The sequence below is a fragment of the Ornithorhynchus anatinus genome, chromosome 1, assembly GCF_004115215.2.
Source record: "Ornithorhynchus anatinus isolate Pmale09 chromosome 1, mOrnAna1.pri.v4, whole genome shotgun sequence".
NCBI lineage: Eukaryota > Metazoa > Chordata > Mammalia > Monotremata > Ornithorhynchidae > Ornithorhynchus > Ornithorhynchus anatinus.
In genome coordinates, this window is record NC_041728.1 from 101,241,030 (window position 1) to 101,266,628 (window position 25,599).

At 46.6% G+C, this 25,599-nt stretch overlaps 1 protein-coding gene across 1 annotated transcript in view; it reads right to left on the reverse strand.

The window, feature by feature from the left end:
• The window catches only part of RNF13 (ring finger protein 13), a 247,592-nt gene that overhangs the window by 204,141 nt on the left and 17,852 nt on the right, over nt 1–25,599 (reverse strand). Inside the window, exon 2 of the mRNA XM_029065872.2 lies at nt 13,802–13,929. Coding sequence (XP_028921705.1) covers nt 13,802–13,915 — 114 coding nt within the window. The 5' untranslated portion in view covers nt 13,916–13,929. The remainder of the gene's footprint in view (nt 1–13,801; nt 13,930–25,599) is intronic.

A 25,599-nucleotide genomic window follows, 5' to 3' on the forward strand; every position in this document is an offset into this window, starting at 1 on the left:
AGAGAAGTTCCCCACAGTCACCCAGCTGACAAGTGGCGGGTGCGGGATTTATTGAGTACTTACTGCGTGCAGAGCATTTTACTAAGCGCTCGGAGAAGTACAGTACAACAGAGTCAGTAGACGACGAGCTCGCAGTCTAGAGGGGGAGCCGGACATTAATATAAATAGATAAATTACGGATATGTATGAAAGTGCTTTGGGGCTGAGGGAGGGGTGAATAAAGGGTAAAAATCCAAGTGCAAGGGGGATGCGGAAGGGAGTGGGAGATGGGTTCTTTTAGACTTCTGCTATTCCTCTTGACTCCCTTGGGTGGTTGTCTTATTCCACCCACTTCCTGTTTCAATATCCTCTTCCTCTTTTTGCCGTTTACTTCCCTTAGAGATCAGAGTTTCTCTTTCCTTCCCTCCTCCCACCCATTCTTCTTCAGTCCCCACCGCTGAAGCATAGGCACAAAGAGAAGCAGCGTGGCTCAGTGGAAAGAGCACGGGCTGGGGAGTCAGAGGTCGTGGGTTCAAGTCCCGGCTCCACCGCTTGTCGGCTGTGTGACTTTGGGCAAGTCGCAACTCCTCTGTGCCTCAGTGACCTCATCTGGAAAATGGGGATGAAGACTGTGAGCCCCACCTGGGACAACCTGATCACCTTGGATGGCCCCCAGCACTTAGCACAGTGCTTTGCACATAGTAAGCGCTTAACAAATGCCATCATTATTATTAACCTGCACTGTTCCCACATTGAAGGGCTTCTTCAGCCCAGAACAAGCATTCAGAACCTGCCCCACATTTTCCTGACATGAAAAGCAAGAGACAAGGGGAGAACGTAAAGAAGTTTTGTTTTGGTTAATGTTGGTATTTGTTAAGCGCTTATTATGTGCCGAGCACTGTTCTAAGCACTGGGGTAGACACAGGGGAATCAGGTTGTCCCACGTGGGGTTCACAGTCTTAATCCCCATTTTACAGATGAGGGAACTGAGGCACAGAGAAGTTAAGTGACTTAACCACAGTCACACAGCCGACAAGTGGCAGAGCTGGGATTCGAACTCATGAGCCCTGACTCCAAAGCCCGTGCTCTTTCCACTGAGCCACGCTGCTTCTCTGAGCCAGCTGCTGAGCCAGCTGCTTTTGGTCTCCACCTAAAGATGAGGAACTGACTTGAGCCCAGGTGCTGAGTTCAGGGAGCCCCCAGATGAAAACCACCATTCCTTCAAACAACAAAAAACAGCTATCGGAGAGCACGATGCCTTTTTTCATGGCATTTGTTAATCCATCAATGTCATTTATTGAGCGTTTACTATGTGCAGAGCACTGTATGAGTGCTTGGGAGGGTCCAATACAACAGAATTAGCAGACATGCTCCCTGCCCATAATGAGAGAAGCAGCGTGATTTAGTGGCAAGAGCCCGGGCTTGGGAGTCAGAGGATGTGGGTTCTAACCCTGGCTCCACCACCTATCAGCTGTGTGACCTTGGGCAAGTCACTTCACTTCTTTGTGCCCCAGTTACCCCACCTGTAAAATGGGGATTAAGACTGAGAGCCCCATGTGGGACCTGATTATCCTGTCTCTACCCCAATGCTTACAACAGTGCTTGGCACATAGTAAGCGAAGCAGCATGGCTCAGTGGAAAGAGCCCGAGCTTTAGAGCCAGAGGTCATGGGTTCGAATCCCGGCTCTGCCACTTGTCAGCTGGTGACCATGGGCAAGCCACTTAACTTCTCTGTGCCTCCGTTCCCTAATCAGTAAAATGGGGATTAAGACTGTGAGTTCCATGTGGGACAACCTGATTACCCTGTATCTACCCCAGCACTTAGAACAGTGCTCTGCACATAGTAAGCACTTAACAAATACCAACATTATTATTAACAAATATCATAATAACAATTATTATGAGCTTAAGCTCTTACTATGTGCTAGGCACTGTTATGAGTGCTGGGGTAGATATAAAGTAATCAGATTGGACACAGTCCTTGTCCCCAGTGGGGCTCACAGTCTTCATTCCTATTTTACAGATGCGGTAAGTGAGGCCAGAGAAATGAAGTGACTTGCCCACGGTCACAAAGCAGACAAGTGATAGAGCCGGGACCAGGTTCCGACTTCCAGGCCTGTGCTCTTGCCACTAGGCCAAGCTGCTGGGATCAAATCCAATGTCTGACCAGGATCTGGAAGGTAAAGATAGGAGAAAAGGTCCAAGGTCGCTGGTATGGTCCGGGCTTCAGAAGCCTAGACTCCACGCCTTCTAGACAGGGGTAGGTCATTCTAACCCTACGCATCCCTGAGGAAACCTCGCCCCAACCGAAGACAAGATCAAGGGAGTCTCGGGCCCGACGACATAAGGAGATAGGACTCGGATAAACTAAGAAGGCCCAACAGCCTTCCGACGTCGTCAACCAGGTCTCCAGCCCAGACGTTGGGAGAGAAAGGACAGACCGATGGCATGACCATCAGTTAGCTCCACGGCCTCTGACGTAACCGGAAAAAAATAGGATAAGTTGGAGACCGGACTTTAAAATATTAGCACGAGCGATAATAGTAATGATGATATCTATTAAGCACTTGCTACATGTCAAACACTGTTCTAAGCGCTGAGGTAGATACAAGTTAATCAGGTTGGATACAGTCCCTGTCCATCTGGGGCTTAATCCCCATTTTACAGATGAGGTAACTGAGGCCCAGGGAAGTGAAATGGCTTTCCCAAGGTCACACAGCAGATAAGTAGCATGTCTGAAAGAAACGAAAAAGGGAAGGTGAAGAAGATGGAGAGGGAGGGAATGTGGAATGGAAAGGGTTGAGGGGGTCGGAGTGGGGGGAATAAAAAGAGGAGACAGCAGGGAATTATTTGGTTCAATTTATTCACCGGAGAGTAAAGAGAAGGGGGCCAAATGGCAGCAACAAATAGGTGAAATTACTAGGCACCTTAATAAGTGACTCTGAAGACCCATCGGAGGTTTTTGAAGTCTAAGGTAATTAAGCGACAGTAGATGATGAAACATTTCCCAGCGAGTCTCAACAATTACACTCTACCCCGCGATGACTGAAAAATCAAGGCTGACAAGCAGGTAATCCGATGTCGAGCAGGGCAGGCAGAGCCATTGTGAAAAGATATCAAACACGGCCATCAAAGTTGGCACACACAGGCTGTCAGAGAACATGAGACAATGGGGGTTGGGTTGGCTCCCCTTCTTGTTGGCAGGGAACTTGCCTACTCTCTCAAGTGTCTAATACGGTGCTCTGCACACAGTAAGCGCTTAATAAATACCACTGTTTGAAGTGACTGATTAAACTAGGACGTTTACTGAACCCGCTCATAGGAGGGAAAGGCTCTTTAAGAAACAAATAACTGTGCTGAGTTTCCTTCCTGTGAGCTTTCTTCAAAGTGGACTCCTCTGTAATGCTATTAACACTATACACAGGGAAAGCAGATTAGACACAGTTCATACATCACATGGGGCTCACAGGCTAAAAGCGAGGGAGAATGGATATTTAATCCTCATTTTACAGAGGAGGAAACTGAGGCACAGAGAAGTGAAGTGACTTGCCCACGATCACACAACAGGCAAGTGGCAGAGCCAGGATTCGAAGCCAGGTCCTCTGAGGCTCAGGCCCAGGCTCTCTCCACTAAGCCACATAACTTGAGTCAAAATAGGATATCACCTGTTCATTTATGGGTTCTATGGTCCAATCTCCAAGCTTTCCTAAGCAGAAAATACAATAAATGGCCTTTAGATACCTTAAATTGCAGAACCCACCCTGGTAAATATGAGGATACGACGGGCGGCATTTGTAACAATTTCTTAAATTTGATCCTTTTCATCCAAGATGCAATGTTCCAAAGCAAGATTTCAAAACCATGAAGAACACTACTTTAGGGAAACAGCCTGACATAGTGGATAGAGCACGGGTTTGGGGAATCAGAAGGTCACAGCTTCTAATCCCAACTCTACTAATCTGCTAGGTGACCTTAGGCAAGTCACTTCACATCTCTGTGCCTCCGTTACCTCGTCTGTAAAATAGGGACTGAGACAATGAGCCCCACCTGGGACAGGGACTGTGTCTAACCTGATTTGCTGGTATAGAGCCCGGCGCTTACAACAGTGCCTAGCACATAGGAAGCACTTAACAAATACCATAATTATTATTACTAGTATTATTTTCTACTTAGAGTGTGAGCCCCATGTGGGACCAGACTGCATTCTATCTAGCCATTCATTCATTCAACTGTATTTCTTGAGTGCTTACTGTGTGCAGAGCACTATACTAAGCACTTGGGAAAGTACAATACAATAAGCAGACACATTCCCTGCCCCCAACGAGCTTACAGTTTAGAGGGGAGTCTACCCTAGTGCTTGGTACAGCACCTGACACACTGTAGGTGTGCTTAACAAATGCCACAATAATTATTAAAAACACCACCAAATATGTACATTTTTGTGTTTGAGGTATAGACAGCCTCCCACAACAGTTCAGGAAATATGGATTATGTTAACGGGAGTTGGCATAAACAACACTTGTCTCCTGGTCGAAAACACTGACGGGCTTATTCAGTTTAAAAATATATGATTACGGATTAAATTTGCACTACAAAATGTCATTCGGCCCTTCGAAATGTGTAAAATTGGGAGATTTAGCCAATGATGGAAGTTTTATCATTTTGATGTGGTCCCATGTTGAGCAGATTCAATTTTTTCTCCCTTATCACCGTTGCTCCACTAGGCATCTTCAGGATGATTCTTGGCAGCAGCAGACGTACCAAGGCAGTACTACCCTCTGCATTAAATGTCCTTTTTTGTGTTCAATCAATCGACCGATCAGTCATCTTTATTGAGCGTTTACTCTTTGTAGAGCAGTGTACTGAGCATTCGGGAGAATAAATACAGCAGAGATGGAAGATGTGTTCCCCGCCCATATGGCGCAGTCCGGAGGGGTAGAGTGGTGTTATTGGATTATGGGTCGTCAGCCGTGTCAATCGTGGGTTTGCGGCAGAGTGACGGACAGTTGGTATGATGGCCGTTAGTTTAGCAACTTCCCAATTCATTCATTCATTCAGTCGTACTTATTGAGCCCTTACTGTGTGCAAAGCACTGTACTGAGCGGTTGGGAGGGTACACTATAACAACAAACAGACACACTCCCGCCCACAACAAGCTCACAGTCTAAAGGGGGAGACAGATATTAATATAAATACATAAATAGATAAGTAAATAAATTTCAGATGTATACAGATATATACATATGTGCCGTGGGGATGGGAGGGAGGATGAATGAAGGAGGAAGTAAGAGCGGCGCAGAAGGGAGTGGGCGAAGAGGAAAGGAGGGCTCAGTCAGGGATGGCTTCCTGGAGGAGATGGGCCTTCAACAAGGTTTTGAAGTAGGGGGGAGCATTTACCTGTCTGATATGAGGAGGGAGGGCGTTCCAGTCCAGAGGTAGGATGTGGACAAGAGGTCGGCAGTGAGATAGACGAGATCGAGGTACCGTGAGAAGGTGGGCATTAGAGGAACGAAGTGTGCGGGTTGAGTTGTAGTAGGAGAGTAGCAAGGTGAGGCAGGAGGGGGCAAGGTGGTTAAGTCTTTTAAAGGCAATGATGAGGAGTTTTGGTTTGATGAGGAGGTGGATGGGCAACCACTGGAGTTTCTTAAGAAGTGGGGAAACTTGGTCTGAACGTTTTTGAAGGAAAACGATCCGGGCAGCAGAACGGAGTTTGGACTGGAGTGGGGACAGACAGGAGGCAGGGAGGCCAGCGACAAGGCTGATACAGGAATAAAGGTGGGACAGTATAAGTGCTTGCATTAATGGTAAGTGCTTGCCCCCTCAGAGCAATTAATGATATTAATTTACCATTAATTAAAAATTAATGATAATTTTGCCCCCCCCACCCCCTTGGCCATAACCTTGATGGCTTATGAAGACTCCACTAGTGGTTCAACAGGTGGAACTTATGTGGATGAAAATATTTGTTTTCATAAATATCTAAGTCACAGTTGACACAGGAAACCAAGAGAAAACCAGAGAGCTTAACAGAACCGCTGGAAATATAATTAGTAGCAAGTAGAAGCGTTCAGGTACTAATAACAGGATATTCAAAAATGACAATTTCTCAGTGTCACTTCTTAAATAACAAATGCTTGCAATGCACAGAAACAGAGAGAAATCAAGACAGGACAACGAGCTCTCTTTTTGTGGCATAAATCAAAAATATGAACCCTCTTTCTGCATTTCCAACAGTGGTAACATGGGCAACTCTATTTATACGTGCCTACAGGTGCATCCGCACTATACATATACAATGTGGAGTTGTGTTTCGTGTTCAAGGATGACACTATAGCTCATCCTCTAGTCTGTAAGCTCACTGTGGGCAGGGAATGTGTTTATTATGCTGTACTCTCCCAAGTGATAATAATAATGTTGGTATTTGTTAAGCGCTTACTATGTGCCGAGCACTGTTCTAAGCGCTGGGGTAGACATAGGGGAATCAGGTTGTCCCACATGGGGCTCACAGTCTTAATCCCCATTTTACAGATGAGGGAACTGAGGCACAGAGAAGTTAAGTGACTTGCCCACAGTCACACAGCCAACAAGTGGCAGAGCTGGGATTCGAACTCATGAGCCCTGACTCCAAAGCCCGTGCTCTTTCCACTGAGCCACGCTGCTTCTCCAGTGCTCTGCACACAGTAAGCATTTAATACAATTGAATGACTCATCATCATCATCAACGGTACTTACTGAGCTTTTACTTTGTGCAGAGCACTGTACGAAGCTCATTCTCAGTGTGTTTTGCGGCTCCTCTTCTGCCTCCCAGCCCTAAACTGTGAGTGTCCCTAAAGGTTCAGTTCTGGGCTCCCTTCTATCCTCCACTTACACCCACTCCTTTGGAGAACTCATTCGCTCCCATGGTTTCAACTACCACTTCTATGCAGATGATTCCCAAATCCACAACACCAACCCTCATCGTTCTCCTTCTCTACAGCCTCACATTTTCTCCTACCTTCAAGACATCTCTACTTGGATGGCCTCCCTTCACCTCAAACTTAACTGTCTAAAACAAAACTCTTATCTTTCTACCCAAAACCTGTCCTTCCCCTGACTTTCCCATCACTGAAGATAGCACCACCATCCTTCCTTTCTCACAAACCCATAACCCTGGCATCATCCTCGACTCCTCCGCCGTTCAACCCACAGAGTCAATCCATCACTAAATCCTGTATGGTCAATCTTCACGGCATCGCTAAAACCCACCCTTTCCTCTCCATCCGAACAGCTACCACATTCATCCGATCACCTATCCTATCCCTCCTGGATTACTATATCAGCCTCCTTGCTGACCTCCCAGCCTCCTCTCTATCTCCAATCCAGTCTATACTTCACTCCGCTGCCCGGATCGTTTTTCTACAAAAATGTTCAAGCCATCTTTCCCGGTTCCTCTAGAAAGTCCAGTGGTTGCCCATCCACCTCCACATCAAACGTCTCACCAATGGATTTAAAGTCGTCAATCACACCTTGCCCGTCCTACCTCACCTTGCTACTGTCCTACTACAACTCAGCCCGGACACTTTGCTCCTTTAATGCTTACCTTCTCACTGTACCTCGATCTTGTCTATCTCACCAATGACCACTGGCTCACATCCTGCTTCTGGCCTGGAACGCCTTCCCCCATCAAGTCTGACAGACAAATATTCTCCCTACCTTCAAAGCCTTATTGAAGGCACATCTCCTCCAGGAGAGCTTCCTTGTCTAAGCCCTCTTCTTTCACTCCCTTCAGCATCACCCTGACTTACTCCCTTTATTTATCCCTTCTCCCAGCCCCACAGCACTTATGCACATATCTGTCATTCATTTATTTCTATTAATTTCTGTCTCCCCCTCTAGACTGTAAGCTCGCTGTGAGCAGGGAATGTGTCTGATTATTGTAGTATTCTACTCTCCCAAGCACTTAGTATATTGCTGTACACACAGTAAGCACTCAATAAATACAACCGACTAACCGAGCACTTGGGAGAGTACAATATGGAGTTGGTAGTACAGTGCTCTGCACATAGTAAGCGCTCAATAAATACGATTGAATGAATGAATGGTAGAGGCAGTCCCTGCCTACAACAAGCTTACAGTCTAGAGGTGAGCTAGTGAATTATATCTGTGTGGAGGGACCAGTCGGATGATTGCCAAGTCCTTCCTCACCGTGCACACGGAAAGAATGTCCTGAAATGAGTTGTTGCATTTGATTCTTCCGTTAGGAAGACAATCTCAAAGAACTTTCTAGTCCAGGTCCATCATCTTTCTCCTGATTGCCACACATCAGGTTAGTGGGTCGCTGTTGTCTCCCAACAACTCTAAATTCTGCTTCACAAAGTGTTCCCCAGCCTACATTCGCATCATTTCATCCTACCCTCCTGCAGTTGCTTTTTCTATCAGTCCAACAGCAGTATTTATTGAGAAGCTACCAAGCACTTGAGAGAGTACACTGAAAAATATCAAATGAAATGAACTATCTCCTATGTCCCACTCAGTCAAGCTTTGATGCTGGGAGATTTTCAGGGCCTGGATATTACTTTTTTTTGAATGGTATTTGTTCAGCCCTTACTGAGTGCCAGCCACTGTGTATTAGGTGCTGGGGTAGAGATATGAGCTAATCAGGTTAAAGTCCCTGTCACACATGGGGCTTATAGTCTTAATCCCCATTTTACAGATGTGGTAACACGCACAGAGGAAGTGAAATGACTTCCAAGGTCACCCAGTGGACCAACAGTAGGGGTCAGAATTAGAACCCAGGTCCTCTGACTCCCACGCCCGTGCCCTAATCACTAGGCCACTCTGCTTCCGCATCTGTTCCTGGATGTTATCTGTGATCTTTTCAACTATCTGCGGTTAAAGTACGGAGTACGGCTGACTCAGATGACAATACTCAAGAAGCAGAATGGGGTGTGTTCAAGTCTCACAGCCGTATAAGAAGCTGACAGTGAATACTGTTTCGGAGATCGGCAGTGAGCTGAAAGCTTCATTCCCCTTGTCTGGCTCTCAAAGGGCGGACAGAATTTTTGACATGTCTGTACACATCCTTATACTCGGACATCTCCTCTTCCTCTAATTTATTTTCGAATCCACCTCGCCCCGCTACACTGCAAGCTCCAAGACGGTAGGGATCGGATCGTGTCCCAGGTGCGGCTCACGGCCTAATAAAGGAGGGAGAATAGGTAATAATAATAATGTTGGTATTTGTTAAGCGCTTACTATGTGCCGAGCACTGTTCTAAGGTACCGAATCCCCATTTGACAGATAAGGAAACTGAGGCACAGAGAAATGAGGTGACTTGCCCAAGCTCACACAGCAGCCAAGGGGAAGAGCCAGGATTAGAATCCAGGTCCTTTGACTCCCTGGCCCGGGCTCTTTCCACTAGGTCATGCTGCTTCTGGGCTTGCAACACATCCAAGACTAATTTGTTGATTTAACTAACGTCAATAACATCCAATAAGGGGTGGTCAACCATTGAGATGGATGATGTTTTAATAAACCACCTCAATCCAGGAGTACCGGAGACCGGTTGGCAGGCCAAAAGCTACTCCGGAATGCTAAGCGGGGCATCGACTTCTCTCCCAGAAACACTTTGCAACACTGCGGATAAAAGTTTCTAAATCTTTTTGTAAGTGTTTGCTTTTTGTAATTCTGTGTATACTTTCTACTTCAAGTTTCACTGACAGAGCACATGTACATATGATACATACACTGCAAGTCACTTCACTGGGCCTCAGTTCCCTCATTGGAAAAACGGGGATTAAGACTGCGAGCCTCACCTGGGTCAGGGACTGGGTCCAACCTGATTAGCTTGTAACTACCCCAATGCTTAGAGCAGTGCTTGACCCATAATAAGCGCTAAACAAAAACCACAGATATTATTCATGCATGCATTCAGATTTATTGAGCACTTACTATGTGCACAGTACTGCACTAAGCGCTTGGAAAGTACAATTCAGCAGTTTTACTCTGTAAAACACAGGTTTAAAAAAAAACTCTCTTAAAAATTGCCTTCTTGTGTTGGAGAATAACTCTAAAACTCCTGTATGGTAGGGAAGGGGAAGAGTTATCACCACCATTTTACAGATGGGGAAACTGAGGTATAAAACGTTAGTGGTTCGATCAAGGACTCGGTTAAAAGAGCCGGGGCTTCGGAGTCAGAGATCGTGGGTTCTAATCCCGAATCTGCCACTTTTCTGCTGTGTGACCTTGGGCAGGTCACTTAACTTCTCTGGGCCTCAGTCACCTCATCTGTATGAATGGGGATTAAAAAATGTGAGCCCCACGTGGGACAATCTCATTACCCTGTATCTACCCCAGCGCTTAGAACAGTGCTCTGCATACAGTAAGCACTTAACAAATACCCTAATTATTATTACTACTACTATTAAAGCAAAAGACCTGAGACTCTGGTCCAGGTAAGACCTCTTTCCATGAAACCTCATTGTTTTTCAGCCAATTAGAATGCAAAACGCAAGCCTCTGCTACTCAGAATGTCCCTTGAAAGCAGACATCGAGGAAATCAAGCCCCACATCCATTGCCGATTGATCTTTTAACTGCAACGACAAGATCTCTCTGGAAAAATCAAACCCAACTCTAAGGAAACTGTAGGGCCTTTCCAGATTAGCAGCAATAACAGTGGATGAGCACAATAAGGAAATACTGAGTGCTATCTGCTCACAAAAGACATCACTGTGCCTATTCACGGTGCCAGACATCACTGCGCCCATTCACGGTGCCCCACCAGCTGCCCTCGAGGATCACACTTCAGCTACGTAATTCTACGTAATTACATAATTACATCTAGCTTACATTTCTAGACATGTATACATACATGTTTAGCAATGATCTAATTTTGCCCTCACCTTGGCCATATCCTTGAGGGTTTATGAAGGTTCCATTGGTGGTTCCCTAGGTGGAACTTAATAATAATAATAACAATAATTATGGTATTTGTTAAGCTCTATGTGCCAGCCACTGTACTAACCGCTGGGGTGGATTTAAAAGCAAACTGGGTTGAACACAGTTCCTGTCCCATTTGGGGCTCACAGTCTCGATCCCCATTTTACAGATGAGGCAACTGAGGTACAGAGAAGTGAAGTGACTTGCCCAAGGTCACTCTGCAGACAAATGGCAGATTCGGGATTAGAACCTAGGCCTTTCTGACTCCCAGGCCCATGCTCTGGTCACTAGGCCACACCGCTTCCCAGAGGCGACAGGGTTAGGCCACTCCAAGACATCAGCAATTCACTGGGGTTTTTTTTCCCGGTCTTATTCAGCATTCAGCTGCACGGCATCTTACAGATTTCCATGTGCTGCCTCTAATTGGAGGTTTGGGACTAATTGGTCTCATTTCAAAGCTTGATCGGTTATTTGGCTGCTACGGAACAGGACGTCAGTAACCACTGGAAGCCGGTATTGGCAGTCTCCTCCACGGGAGTGATTAACTGCTATTTATTTCACAACCACATATGGCTCCCTTGCAGAGGGCATGATCTCTTGTCCCAGTTTCGCTGCATAGTTCTACTCTATCACTACGAATTTTCTGCTTTTTTTCCTTGTCTTTGCATTGAGCAGTCGTTACGTAAAATCTATCAATCAATCGTTTTTATTGGGCATTTACTGTGTGCAGAGCACTGGGTTGAGCGATTGGGAGAATACGGTAAGACAATATAACAGACCCATTCCCTCCCCACCACGAGCTTACAGCCCAGAGGGAGAGACGGACATTAATATAAAGAAACTACAGATATGCACATAAGTGTTGTGGGGCCGGGAGGGGGGTGAATAAAGGGAGCAAGGCAGGGTGATGCAGAAGGGAGAGGAAGAAAAGGATAAGAGGGTTTAGTCAGGGAAGGCCTCTTAAAGGACACGTGCCTTCAATAAGGCTTTGAGGAGGGTGGGGGGTGACTGTCGTCGGACGTGAAAAGGAAGGGCATTCCGGGCCAGAGGCAGGATGCGGGCGAGAGGTCAGGGGTGAGACAGACGAGACTGAGGTACATTGAAGGGGCGGGGTAATAATAAAATAATTATTATGGAATTTGTTAAGTGCTTACTATGTGCCAGGCACTGTACTAAGCGCTGAGGTGGATACAAGCAAATCAGGCTGGACACAGTCCCTGTCCCATGTGGGGCTCACGGTCTCCATCTCCGTTTTAAAGATGAGGTCACCGAGGCAAACATGCCACAAAGCAGGCAAGTGGCAGAGCCGGGGTAAGCAGGAGAGTTAGCGAGGTGAGGTGGGAGGGGGCAAGGTGATTGAGTGCTTTAATAATAACGTTGGTATTTGTTAAGCACTTACTATGTGCCCTGTTCTAAGCGCTGGGGGAGATACAAGGTAATCGGGTGGTCCCAGGTGGGGCTCACCGTCTTCATCCCCATTTGACAGATGAGGTCACTGAGGCCCAGAGAAGTGAAGTGACTTGCCCGAGGTCACACAGCTGACAAGTGCCAGAGGCGGGATTGGAACCCATGACCTCTGACTCCCAAGCGCGGGCTCTTTCCAGTAAGCCACGCTGCTTGTCCTGAATGCTTTGGAAGATAAATCAAGCTCCCTTTGTAAATATCAATTAAAACTACCCAAATCTCTGGGAACTTTTGTTCTCCTCTACACCTTGCCTTACCAGACACCTTCTACCTTTCCCCGGTGAAGGGATAATAATGTTGGTATTTGTTAAGCGCTTACTATGTGCCGAGCACTGTTCTAAGCGCCGGGGTAGACACAGGGGAATCAGGTTGTCCCACGTGGGGCTCACAGTCTTCATCCCCATTTTACAGATGAGGTAACTGAGGCACCGAGAAGTGAAGTGACTTGCCCAAAGTCACACAGCTGACGAGTGGCAGAGCCGGGGTTCGAACCCATGACCTCTGACTCCAAAGCCCGTGCTCTTTTCCACTGAGCCACGCTGCTTCTCATCCCAACTACATGGCCGAGTCTCAGCACGGATCTAATCCATATTTTGGAGAGAAAGTGAGGCCCAGGCATTTGAAGTAACTGTCGAGAAACGGAACGTCAAGTCGCTCGCTGAGCCAGAACCCCGTGGAATCCAGAGCGACGGATCCCCCCGAGAGCTTCACCGCCGGGCGCCGTTCACGTCTAAGCGGCGTCCCGTTGGCTCCGTCGGTGACGGGAACGGCGATGCCAGGTGTACCGCGCTTGCTTCGGCTCACCCCTCATTCCCGCTTACTGCCCGCCGGGCAATTCTACAACGGTTGCTGCCTCGTCCGACATGTCGCTCTCCCCAAAAGGAAGGTGCCACACGCACACGACTGTTTTCCGCCCGGTAGCTGTCGGGATCACAAAAGGCTGACTGGGCTAATCAGCCTTCTTCTACAGTGACAGAGAAGCTGCATGGAGCTGTGTGGAGAGAGCACGGGCCCGGGAGTCGGAAGGTCATGGGTTCGAATCCCGGCTCCGCCACTTGTCTGCAGTGAGACCTTGGGCAAGTGACTTTACTTCTCTGTGCCTCGGTTACCTCATCTATAAAATGGGGATTACAAACTGTGAGCCCCATGTAGGACAACCCGATCACCTTGTATCCTCCCAGTGCTTAGAACAGTGCTTTGCACATACTAAGGGCTTAACAAATACCACCATTATTATTATTACTTTTCCGTGCCTCAGTTGCCTCATCTGGAAAATGGGGATTGAGACTGTGAACCCCAAGTAGGACAGGGACTGTGTCCGACCCGATTTGCCTGTATCCGCTCCAGCACTGGCTGGCACATAGCAAGCGCATAAATACCACAATAATTATTATTGACGATTTTCAGATGCCTCGATTAATTTGTTTACGCTTCACTTACCGCTAAAATGTCTGCCTCCACAGGTAAGAGATTAAAGAACGCAAACAGCTGAACTGTCAAAATTGTGTAGATCTGGGTCGCTGACAACATTAACATCCCAATGGATAACAACATCTTTAATTAATCATCTGTTTAAAAAAAAAAAAAGGAATATTATTGAGTGCTTATGCAACATATACTATACCGGATTCATCCATGCTAGACAAAGAACTTTTTGGTAATACTTTTTAAAAAATACCATTTCAGGAGACCAAATTCTACTTTCCAAAGCACCTTACCGATTTCATTTATTTCTACCTGTCCTGTAAAAGTTGGAACGTGACAATAAGGGCAGAGAAAAAGGTGACAGGTGCATGTTTGGTTTCTAAGAAGCAGTATTTTATAACCATTTTACCGACTCTCAAAAATACCCCTGACAGTTGTTAAATAAAACACCCCACCGCCCAGAATGGTGAAATTAAAGCACTGAATGGCACACCCATATTAATTAGAGAAGCAGCGTAGCTTAGTGGCAAGAGCCCGGGCTTGGGAGTCAGAGGAAGTGGGTTCTAATTCCAGCTCTGCCGCTTGTCTGCTGTGTGACCTTGGGCAAGCACTTCACTTCTCTGCGCCTCAGTTACCTCAGCCGTAAAATGGGGATTAAGACTGTGAGGCCCATGTGGGACAACCTGATCACCTAGTATCTACCCCAGGGCCTAGAACAGTGGTTGGCACATAATAAGTGTTTAAGAAGTACCATAATTATTATTATTAGTGATATCATTATTGTAAAACCAATGCCTCGTGATTGTGTTCTGTTTTCTGCTCCTCAACTGTACTCTGCCATCAAGGATACTGATTGAGCGTATTGTGTGTGCAAAGCACCATACTAAACATTTGGGAGAGTACAATGTATCAGAGCTGGTAGACACGTTCCCTGCCCAAAACGAACTTATGGTCTAGAGTGGGGAGACCGACATTAATATAAATAATTTATGGATATATACGTAAGCGCAATATACTGAGACTGAGCAAAGCTCATCAAAGACCTCTTTAAAACCAAGTGTGAAAGGCTACGCTCCATCCTGACCTGCCTCAATCTCTCAGCTACTTTGACAACGGGTATATATCTAGAATTCTCTTTATTTATGATATTATTGATGCCTGTTTACTTGTTTTGATGTCTGTCTCCCCCCTTTTAGACTGTAAGCCTGTTGCGGGCAGGGATGGTCACTCGTTATTGCTGAATTGTACTTTCCAAGCGCTGAGTGCAGTGCTCTGCACACAGTAAGCGCTCAATAAACACGATTGAATGAAAGAATGAATGAGCCACTCACTTCCAAGAAACCCCATCTGCCTAACCTGATTCTCCTTCTACTTCTCTGATCGCTCCTTAATAATAACTATGGTGTGTGTATATATACATATAATATTATGTACATATACATATATATTATCAGCATTAAAGCACTCAATCGCCTTGCCTTCTCCTACCTTAGCTCGCTGCTCTCCTACTACAACCCAGCCAGCACACTTTGCTCCTCTGCCGCCAAGCTACTCACTGTACCTCAGTGATGTCTAGCTCGCCACTGACCTGGGACACCCTCCCTCCTCATATCTGACAATCACTCTCCGTGCCTTCAAAACCTTACTGAAGCCACTTCTCCAAGAGGCTTTCCATCCACTCATTCATTCATTCAATTGTATTTCTGGGCATCACCCGCTTCCCCACCTAAGCCTCCATTTCCTCTTCTCCCGCGCCCTTCTGTTTCACTCTTGCCCTCGGATTTGCTCCCAGTCCTCACCCGTCCCTCAGCCCCACAGCACTTCTTTACATAGCCATAATTTATTTATATTCACGTCCGTCTCCCCGTCTAGCCTGTAAGTTCATTGTGGACGTGTCACTGTACTCCCTCAAGCGCTCAGTATGGTGCTCTGCACACATTCATTCGTTCATTCGATCGTCTTTATTAAGTGCTTACTGTTGTGCAAAGCACTGTAGTGCTTTGCTATTGTTATTGTTATCCCAGCTCTGCCGCCTGTCAGCTGTGTGACTTTGGGCAAGTCACTTCACTTCTCTGTGCCTCAGTTACCTCACCTGGAAAATGGGGATGAAGACTGTGAGCCCCACGTGGGACAACCTGATGACCTTGTATCCCCCTCCAGCGCTTAGAACAGTGCTTTGCATACCGTAAGTGCTTAATAAATGCCATCATTATTATTATATTATTATTGTTGCTATTATTGCTATTGTTTTTGTCTGTCTCCCCCGATTAGACTGTAAGCCCATCAATGGGCAGGGATTGTCTCTATCTGTTGCCAATCTGTACATTCCAAGCGCTTAGTAGAGTGCTCTGCACATAGTAAGCATTCAATAAATACTACTGAATGAATGAATGTAGTAAGTGCCTGGGAGAGTACATTAGAACAATAAATAGACACAGGTTCTGCCCACAACGAGGTCACAGTCTAGAGGGGGAAGATAGAGTAAGTGCTCAATGAATACGACTGATTGATGGATTGACTGATCGGCTGTTCTTCTGCCTCTCGCCCTCTTCCCGTGGCCGTTCCCCCGGGCTCTTCTTCGCTCAACACTCACTCTTTTGGGAAGCGCATCTGCTCATAGACCTTCAACCGCCATGTCTATACTGTATATATCTTCACTGTATATATCTTCATCACCCTATTTATTTTGTTTATTTTGTTTAATGAGATGTACATCACCCTGATTCTATTTAGTTGCCATTGTTTTTATGAGCTGTTCTTCCCCTTGACTCTATTTATTGCCATTGTTCTTGTCTGCCTGTTTCCCCCGATTAGACTGTAAGCCCGTCAAAGGGCAGGGACTGTCTCTATCTGTTGCTGATTTGTACATTCCAAGAGCTTAGTACAGTGCTCTGCACATAGTAAGCGCTCAATAAATACTACTGAATGAATGAATGATTCCCAAATCCATCTTTCTTGCCCTGACCTCGTCCCCATCCTACAATCCCAAGCTCCTCTTACCCGCAGGACACTTCCAGTTGGATGTCCCTGCCGGCACCTCAAACTCAGAGAGTCTGCAGTTCATTTTCCCTTCCAAACCCACTCCTCCTCCTAGCTTTCCCGTCTTCATCATTAACACCGTCATCTTAGGAGAAGCAGCGTGGTTTAGTGGATAGAGCCCAGACTTGGGAGTCGGAGGTCGTGAGTTCTAATCCCAGCTCCACCACTTGTCAGCTGTATGTCTTTGGGCAAGTCACTTCATCTCTCCGTGCCTGTTACCTCAGCTGTAAAATGGGGACTAAGACTGTGAGCTCCTCGTGGGACAAGCTCTTCACCTTGTATCCTCTCCAGCGCTTACAACAGTGCTTTGCACATAGTAAGCTCTTAACAAATGCCATCATTATTATTATTATTCCCCATCCCAGAAGACCGCTTCGACCAATCAATCGATGGCACTTATTGAGCGCTTACTGTGTGCAGAGCGCTGTACTATGCTCTTCAGAGAGAACAATACATCAGATATGGCAGACACGCTCCTTGCCCACGACGAGCTTACTGTCTAAAGAGACAGACATTAAAATAAATAAATTGACGTCTCCTTAGTGTCATCCGACCCTTTGCTGTCTATCAACTCTCAAATTCATTCTATCGCCATATCCTGCTGCTTCTTCCGACACGGCATCTCCCAGCTCCACACCTTCCTCCCCCCTTCAACGGCTACCACTTGAGTCGTTCATTCAACTGTCTTTATTGAGCGCTTCCTGGGTGCGGGGCCCTGTACTAAGCGCTGGGGAGACCACAATACAACATGAAACAGACACATTCCCTGCCCGCGATGAGCTTATAGTCTAGGGTTGTTCTGCGATTGTTCTTCCACAGATTCTACAATGACACAAGGGGGCCTGCGTTTTAGCTTGCAGAAATATTCAATCCAAATTAAAGGAAAAACACTTCTTCACCCAGCATCAGATATGGGGTGAGTCGCGCAATGAGAATTTTCCTGAACAACTGGCTCTTCAGCAACCAAAGGAAAAGCATGGACACAACAGGTCACTACGAAAGCAAGCCAAAAATGGATTAATAAATGGACAAAGAAATGGTATAAATTAAGTCGCTATTCCGGCAGTGGAATTTATCATCATCATCAGTGGTATTTATTGAACACTTACTGTGTACAAAGCAATTTATGACGGGATTTGTGAAGCGCTTACCATGTGTCAAGCACCGCTCTAAGCGCTGGGGTAGATACAAGCTTAACAGGTTGAACGCAGCCCCCGTCCTACATGGGGTTAATCCCCATTTTATCGATGAGAGAACTGAGGCCCAGAGAAGAGAAGTGAGTTGCCCAAGGTCACCCAGCAGATAAGTGGTGGAGCCAGGAATGGAATCCAGGTCCTTCTGACTCCCAGACCTGTGCTCTCTCCACTAGGCCATGCTGCATCACACTGAGCACTTGGGAGAGTACAACACAACAGAGTTAAGTAGTAATAATAATGTTGATATTTGTTAAGCGCTTACTATGTGCAGAGCGCTGGGGTAGATACAGGGTCATCAGGTTGTCCCACGTAAGCCTCACAGTCTTAATCCCCATTTTACAGATGAGGTCACTGAGGCCCAGAGAAGTTAAGTGACTTGCCCACACTCACACAGCTGACAAGTAGACATGTTCCCATATTTTTTAAAAAAAGTACTAAGGCTGGCTAGTAGGATAACCAGATCACGAAGGCAGGAAGGTGAGGATTCATCAGGGAATGCCTTCTGGAGGAGGTGGATTTTTAAGAGGTGAGGAGGCATACAGTTTGGCCATATAAATCAGTCAATCATACAAAGCACTTGAAAGAGCAGAATAGAAGCAGCGTGGCCTAGTGGATAGAGCACCGGCCTGGGAGTCGGAAGGTCATGGGTTCTAATCCCGGCGCCTCCATTTGTCTGCTGTGTGACTTTGGGCAAGTCATTTCACTTCTCTGGGCCTCAGTTACCTCATCCGTAAAACGGGGATTAAGACAGTGAGCCCCATGTGGGACAAGAACTGTGTCCAATCCAATTTACTTGTCCACCCCAGTGCTTAGTACAGAGCCTGGCACACAGTAAAAACTTGACAAATACCATCATGATTATTATTCATTCATTCATTCAATAGTATTTATTGAGCGCTTACTATTTGCAGAGCACTGTACTAAGCGCTTGGAATGGACAAATCGGCAACAGATAGAGACAGTCCCTGCCCACTGATGGGCTTACGGTCTAATCAGGGGAGAGAGACAGACAAAAACAATAGCAATAAATAGAATCAAAGGGATGTACATCTCATTAAAACAACAGCAATTATTATTATTATTATACAGTAGTTGGTAGACACGATTCCTGCCATCAAGTAGCAGTAGTCACAGTGTTTATTAAGTTCCTACTGTGGACAAAACACTGTAGACTAAGCGCTGGGAGAGAATACACACATGAGAACCAGATACGGTCCCTGAGTGAATAAAGGAGGCACAGAGAGGGAAAAATGACCTGTCGGAGATTTAAAGTGTGTAATTTTGAACGCCAGCCCTCTGAAAGTACCAAATGTTTAAGTGAGTGAATGTGAAAGTAAAGGTTTGAGTGATGTTAGCGAAGGAAACTGCGAGTCTTTAAAAGTAACAGGAGTACGGTAATTACACAAAGTAAAGTGTTCCTCGAGTACATAATCTACACACTTCTGGGAAAGACATTATTTGCTTACCCTCGTCATTGTTAGCAGAAAGTGAACTGGCTGGTTGAAACTTATTTGTGATGCTTTTTAAACGTTTACTATGTGCCAGACACTGTATTAGGCGCCAGGGTGGATATAAGCAAATCGGGATGGACACAAACTGTGCCCCACAGGGGGCTGACAGTCTCAATTGCCATTTTACAGATGAGGGAACCGAAGTCCAGAGAAGCTGATACTTGCCCAAGGTCACACAGCAGACGAGCGGTGGGGCCGGGACTAGACCCCAGGTCCTTCTGACTTCCAGGTCCGTGCTCTATCCACTGGGCCACGCTGCTTCAGTGACCTTCTGGCCCAATCAATCAGTGATATTTACTGAGCGCTGCTTGGAGAAGCAGCGTGGCTCAGTGGAAAGAGCACGGGCTTTGGAGTCAGAGGTCATGGGTTCAAATCCCGGCTCTGCCACTTGTCAGCTGTGTGACTGTGGGCAAGTCACTTCACTTCTCTGTGCCTCAGTTACCTCATCTGTAAAATGGGGATGAAGACTGTGAGCCCCATGTGGAACAACCTGATTCCCCTGTGTCTACCCCAGCACTCAGAACAGTGCTCTGCACATAGTAAGCGCTTAACAAATACCAACATTATTATTATTATTATTACCGTGTGCAGAGCACTGTACTAAGCACTTGGGAGAGTACACCGCAACAGAGCTGGTAGACACTTTCCCTGCCGAGTTGAATGAACCACACTGCCCTTAATCCTCTTGGATCTCTTGGTTGTCTTTAGCATTGTTGACCACACTCTTACCTAGAAACTTGGTTTTGCCAACTCAGTACCCCTGGGTATGACACACGGTTGTGCTCCTGCAAAACCCCGCTGAGGAAAACTTGGGTTCTACTTCTCCCCTGTTCCGACACTTCATCAAGCCATTTCTTTCAATTACACACTTTAAATCCCCGACAGGTCATTTTTCCCTCTCTGTGTCTCCTTTATTCACTTGGGGACCGTATCTAGTTCTCATGTGTGTATTCTCTCCCAGCGCTTAGTCTACAGTGTTTCGCCCACAGTAGAAGCTTAATAAACACTACGACTACTGCTACTGGATGGCAAGAATCGTGTCTACCGACTACTGTATTATAATAATAATAATAATGATGGCATTTGTCAGGTTCTCACTTTGTGCCAGGCACTGTACTAAGCACTGGGGTGGATACAAGTAAATTGGATTGGACACAGTTCTTTGTCAGTTCTTGTCCCATATGCTCTATTACAACAGACTCACGTTGTCGGAAGACCGACTCCTACTTCCCTAACAACATTCTACCCACACCACACAAGTGAAAACATGTTTTTTTTGTTGTTATTTTTGTTTCTTATAGTGTCAAACGCTTTAGAAGCACCGTTCTTAAATCAGGTTGGACACAGTCCCAGCCCCGCTGGGGTTCACAGTCTAAATAGGAGGGAGAACAGGTATTGAATCCCCATTTTACAGATGACCAAACTGCCTTCCCCAGGGTCACACAGCAACCAAGTGGTAGAGCCAGGATTAGAACCCAGGTCCTCTGATTGCCAGGTCCATGCTCTTTCCACTAGGCTAAACTGCTTCATGCACTGTGAGAGAATTGCATGTATTCTCTTAGTTCCCTTACCACCCCTCTGCTCTCTCCTCCTCAGTTTCCTTTACCCACTCTCATCATCTATCCACGCCATTTCAAATGGCTCCACTGGTCTACGTGGATGATTCCCCAATCTACCTCACCAGTCGTAGTTCCTCGCCTGTCTCACCATCTCCCATTTCCTCCTACCTCCAGGACATCACCGCTCACGAATGACTCCATGGAACCTTTTTTCTTTTTTTCTTAATGGTATTTAAGTCTTTACTATATGCCAGGTACTATACTGAGCGCTGGGGTAGACACAAGGTCGGACGCAGTTCACGTCTCACGTGGGGCTCACAATCTTCGTCCTCATTTTACAGATGAGGCAACCGAGGCACAGAGAAGTTCAGTGACATGCCCAAGATCACACAGCAGACAAGTGCCGGGCCGTGATCAGAACCCGGGTCCTCTGACTCCCAGGGCCGTGCTCTTTCCACTAGGCAATGCTGCCTAGTTGTACCTCGCTCTCACCTCTCTCATTTCTAATCCACCAAAGATACCGTTCCTCTCTTCGGCGTCACCCTGACTTGCTCCCTTTATTCATCCCCTCTCCCAACCCCACAGTACTTATTTATATATTAGTATTTATATAGTAGTATTTATATACTAGTATTTATATACTAGTATTTATATAGTCTGTCATTCTTTCAATCGTATTTGAGCGCTTACTCTGTGCAAAGCGCTATATCCATTCATTCAATGATTTACTGAGCGCTTACTGTGTGCAGAGCACTGTACTAAGCACTTGGAAAGGATAATTCAGCAATCAAGAAAGACAATCCCTTACAGAGCTTACAGAGCTTAGGCGACTACAATGTAACCGACACATTCCCTGTCCCCAGTGAACTTACTGTCCCTTCCCCAGACTGTAAGCTTGTTGTGGGCAGGGAATATGTCTGTTATACTGTTCTATTATACTCTCCCAAACGCTTAGTCCAGTGCTCTGCACACAGGGACCGCTTAATAAATACGATCGACTGACTCCAAGGCCTGCACTCTCTCTCCCCAGGCCTCGCTGCCTAGCTGTATCTCGCTCATTCCTGACCCAATTCGTCTCAGCCGTGCCGAGCACGGGCGGAAAGGAAGGAGGGGATTATCGGCCCTTCATCTCCATGGCGTTGGCATCCTTAATCCCATTTTTGCACGAAAAATCTGTAAGGGGATTGACATTTTTAAACGTGTTACACGGCCAGGAGCAGTACACCGAAAAGGATTTTTCAATACAAAGTACAACTTTATAAATTTATAGGAGACGAATCAGTTTCATATTAGCGGCCAAGTTTACCTTCATCCCTAATACTCTCTTCCGTATGGTACACACTGATACTCTGGCATTCCCAACAGCATTGGAAAAGGAAAACTGGGAGAAAAAAAAATTGGCGTACCAATTTGGTAAATATGCTTCTTCAAAGCCTTTATCAACAGTTCCCTTCGCAACTACAGGAATTTTTTTTCAGTCGAACACAAGTATTCAGCAGAGGCCAACTGGATTCTAACTTTTTTTACGGCATTACTTAAGCCCTTGCTCTGTGCCAGGCACTGTACTAAGCACTTGGGTAGAAGCGAGATCATTAATTGGGACAGTGGGACACAGTCCGTATCCCAAAAGGGGCTCACTGTCTTAATCTCCATTTTGCAGACAGGGTAACTGAGGCACAGAGAAGCGTAGTGACTCGTCCAAGGTCGCGCAGCGGACAAGCGGCGGAGCCGGGATTGGAACCAGGGTCCTCTGACTCCCTTGACTGTGCTCTTTCTACTAGGCCACATAGCCCGTGGGCAGGGATTGTCTCGATCTGTTGCCGAATTGTATATTCCAAGCGCTTATTCATTCATTCATTCAATAGTATTTATTGAGTGCTTACTATGTGCAGAGCACTTGGAATGTACAAATCGGTAACAGATTGAGACGGTCCCTGCCCTTTGACGGGCTTACGGTCTAATCGGGGGAGAAGGACAGACAAGAACAATGGCAATAAATAGAATCGAGGGGAAGAACATCTCATTAAAACAATAGCAAATAAATACAATCGAGGTGATGTACATCTCATTAACAGAATAAATAGGGTGATGAAGATATATACAGTCGAGTGGACGAGTACAGTGCCGAGGGGATGGGAAGGTTGAGGGGGAGGAGCGGAGGGAAATGGGGGGAAAAGAGGGTTAAGCTGCGGAGAGGTGAAGGGGGGGCGGTAGAGGGAGTAGAGGGAGAAGGGGAGCTCAGTCTGGGAGGGCCTCATGGAGGAGGTGAGCTTTAAGTAGGGTTTTGAAGAGGGGAAGAGAATCAGTTTGGCGGAGGTGAGGAGGGAGGGCGTTCCGGGACCGCGGGAGGAAGTGGCCCAGGGGTCGACGGCGGGATAGGCGAGAATGGGAGACGGTGAGGAGGTGGGCGGCGGAGGAGCGGAGCGTGCGGGGTGGGCGGTGGAAAGAGAGAAGGGAGGAGAGGTAGGAGGGGGCAAGGGGATGGAGAGCCTCGAAGCCTAGAGTGAGAAGTTTTTGTTTTGCGCAGAGGTTGATTGGCAACCACTGGAGGTTTTTAAGAAGGTGAGTGACATGCCCAGAGCATTTCTGCAGGAAGATGAGCCGGGCAGCGGAGTGAAGAATAGACTGGCTTAGTACAGTGCTCTGCACATAGTAAGCACTCAATAAAGACTATAGAATGAATGAATGAATGAATAAAAAGTATCAAACTGCCTTAAATGAAGAAATGGAGGATGGAGATCTCGAAAACAACTTCACATGGAATACCTTAAAACCCAGAGGGAACGTGTCTACCAACTCTCTTATGATGTACCCTCCCAAGCGCTTAGTAAGGTACTCCGCACACAGTCACTGCTCAATAAATACCACTGACTGACTGATCGAGCGACTTTTAAAAATACGTTCTGGAAAACTGGAAAGTCATCTTTACAGAGTACTCTCCTACCAGTTCGAATGATTCATAAAAATCCGCCTTCAATAAGGAACTCTATTAAGCAAGGGTTACGTAAAGACTTCGCCGACGCAAGGGTCAAACGGGGTGTCAGACCTAGAACAATACTTGGTTTTGCTCGTAAAAAACACACTAAGACCCAACCAAGAGCTGTCGTAAAAAAAAAAAAAAGTTTCCAATTGACTCATGTGGTCGATCCCTTCGACCGTTCTCATAAAAACAAGGTAGAGAAGCACCGTGGCCTAGTGGATAGAGCTCAGGCCTGGGAGTCGGAAGGAGCTGGGTCCTCATCCCTTGCCTGCTGTGTGACCTTGGGGAAGTCACTTCACTTCTCTGGGCCTCAGTTACCTCAACTGCAAAATGGGGATTAAGAGTGTGAGCCCCATGGGGGACAGGGACGGTGTCCAACATGATGAACTTGTATCTGCCCCAGCGGTAAGTGCAGTGCCTAGCACACAGTAAGCACTTAAATACCATTAAAAAAAACCAAATTGGCCTAAGAGCACTGAAGATTTATTACTGACAGCATCCTGAGTTCTGACAACTTGCTTCAACCCTCTAGAGCAGCGGGGAGAGCGAGAGAGACGAGGACGGGGAACTTCCCAACGACAAAGCAATCCCTAAAAGAGCCTCACCGGGCCGAGCCCAGCTAGATTGTAAACTCCTTCCGGGCAGGGAGCGTGTCTGCCAACTCTACCGTACTGTGCTCCGGCCTCCTGGATAGAGCCCGGGTCTGGGAGTCGGAAGGTCATGGGTTCTACTCCAGCCTCCGCCGCTAGTCTGCTGCGTGACCTTGGGCAAGTCGCTTCACCTCTCTGGGCCTCAGTTCCCTCATCTGGAAAATGGGGATTGAGACGGTGAGCCCCACGTGGCACGGGGACTGAGTCCAATCCAATTCGCTTGTATCCACTCCAGTGCTTAGTACAGTGCCTGGCATATAGTAAGCACTCAGACAGCACTATTATTATGTGCTTAAGTAAAGGGCTCAGAACATAGTAAGCAGCATGGCTCTGTGGAAAGAACACGGGCTTGGGAGTCAGAAGTCATGGGTTCTAATTCCGGCTCTGCCACTTTCATTCATTCAATAGTATTTATTGAGCACTTACTATGGGCAGAGCACTGTACTAAGTGCTTGGAATGTACAAATCGGCAACAGATAGAAACAGATTGTCAGCTGCGTGACTTTTGGGCAAGTCACTTCACTTCTCTGTGCCTCAGTGACCTCATCTGTAAAATGGGGATTGACTGCGAGCCCACGTGGGACAACCTGATCACCTTGTATCCCCCCCAGCGCTTAGAACAGTGCTTTGCACATAGTAAGCGCTTAACAAATACCATCATTATTAGTAGTAGTAGTAGTAGTAAGCGCTCCTGTGGGCAGGGAATGTCTCTCCCAACTCCGTTGTATTGTAGTCCCCCAACCGCTCAGCACTGGGTTCTACACGTAGTAACCACACTAGACTGTAGGTTCGTGGAGAAGCAGCATGGTGTACTGGATAGTGCACAGGCCTGGGAGTCAGAAGGTCATGGGTTCTAACTTTGGCTCTGCCACTTATTT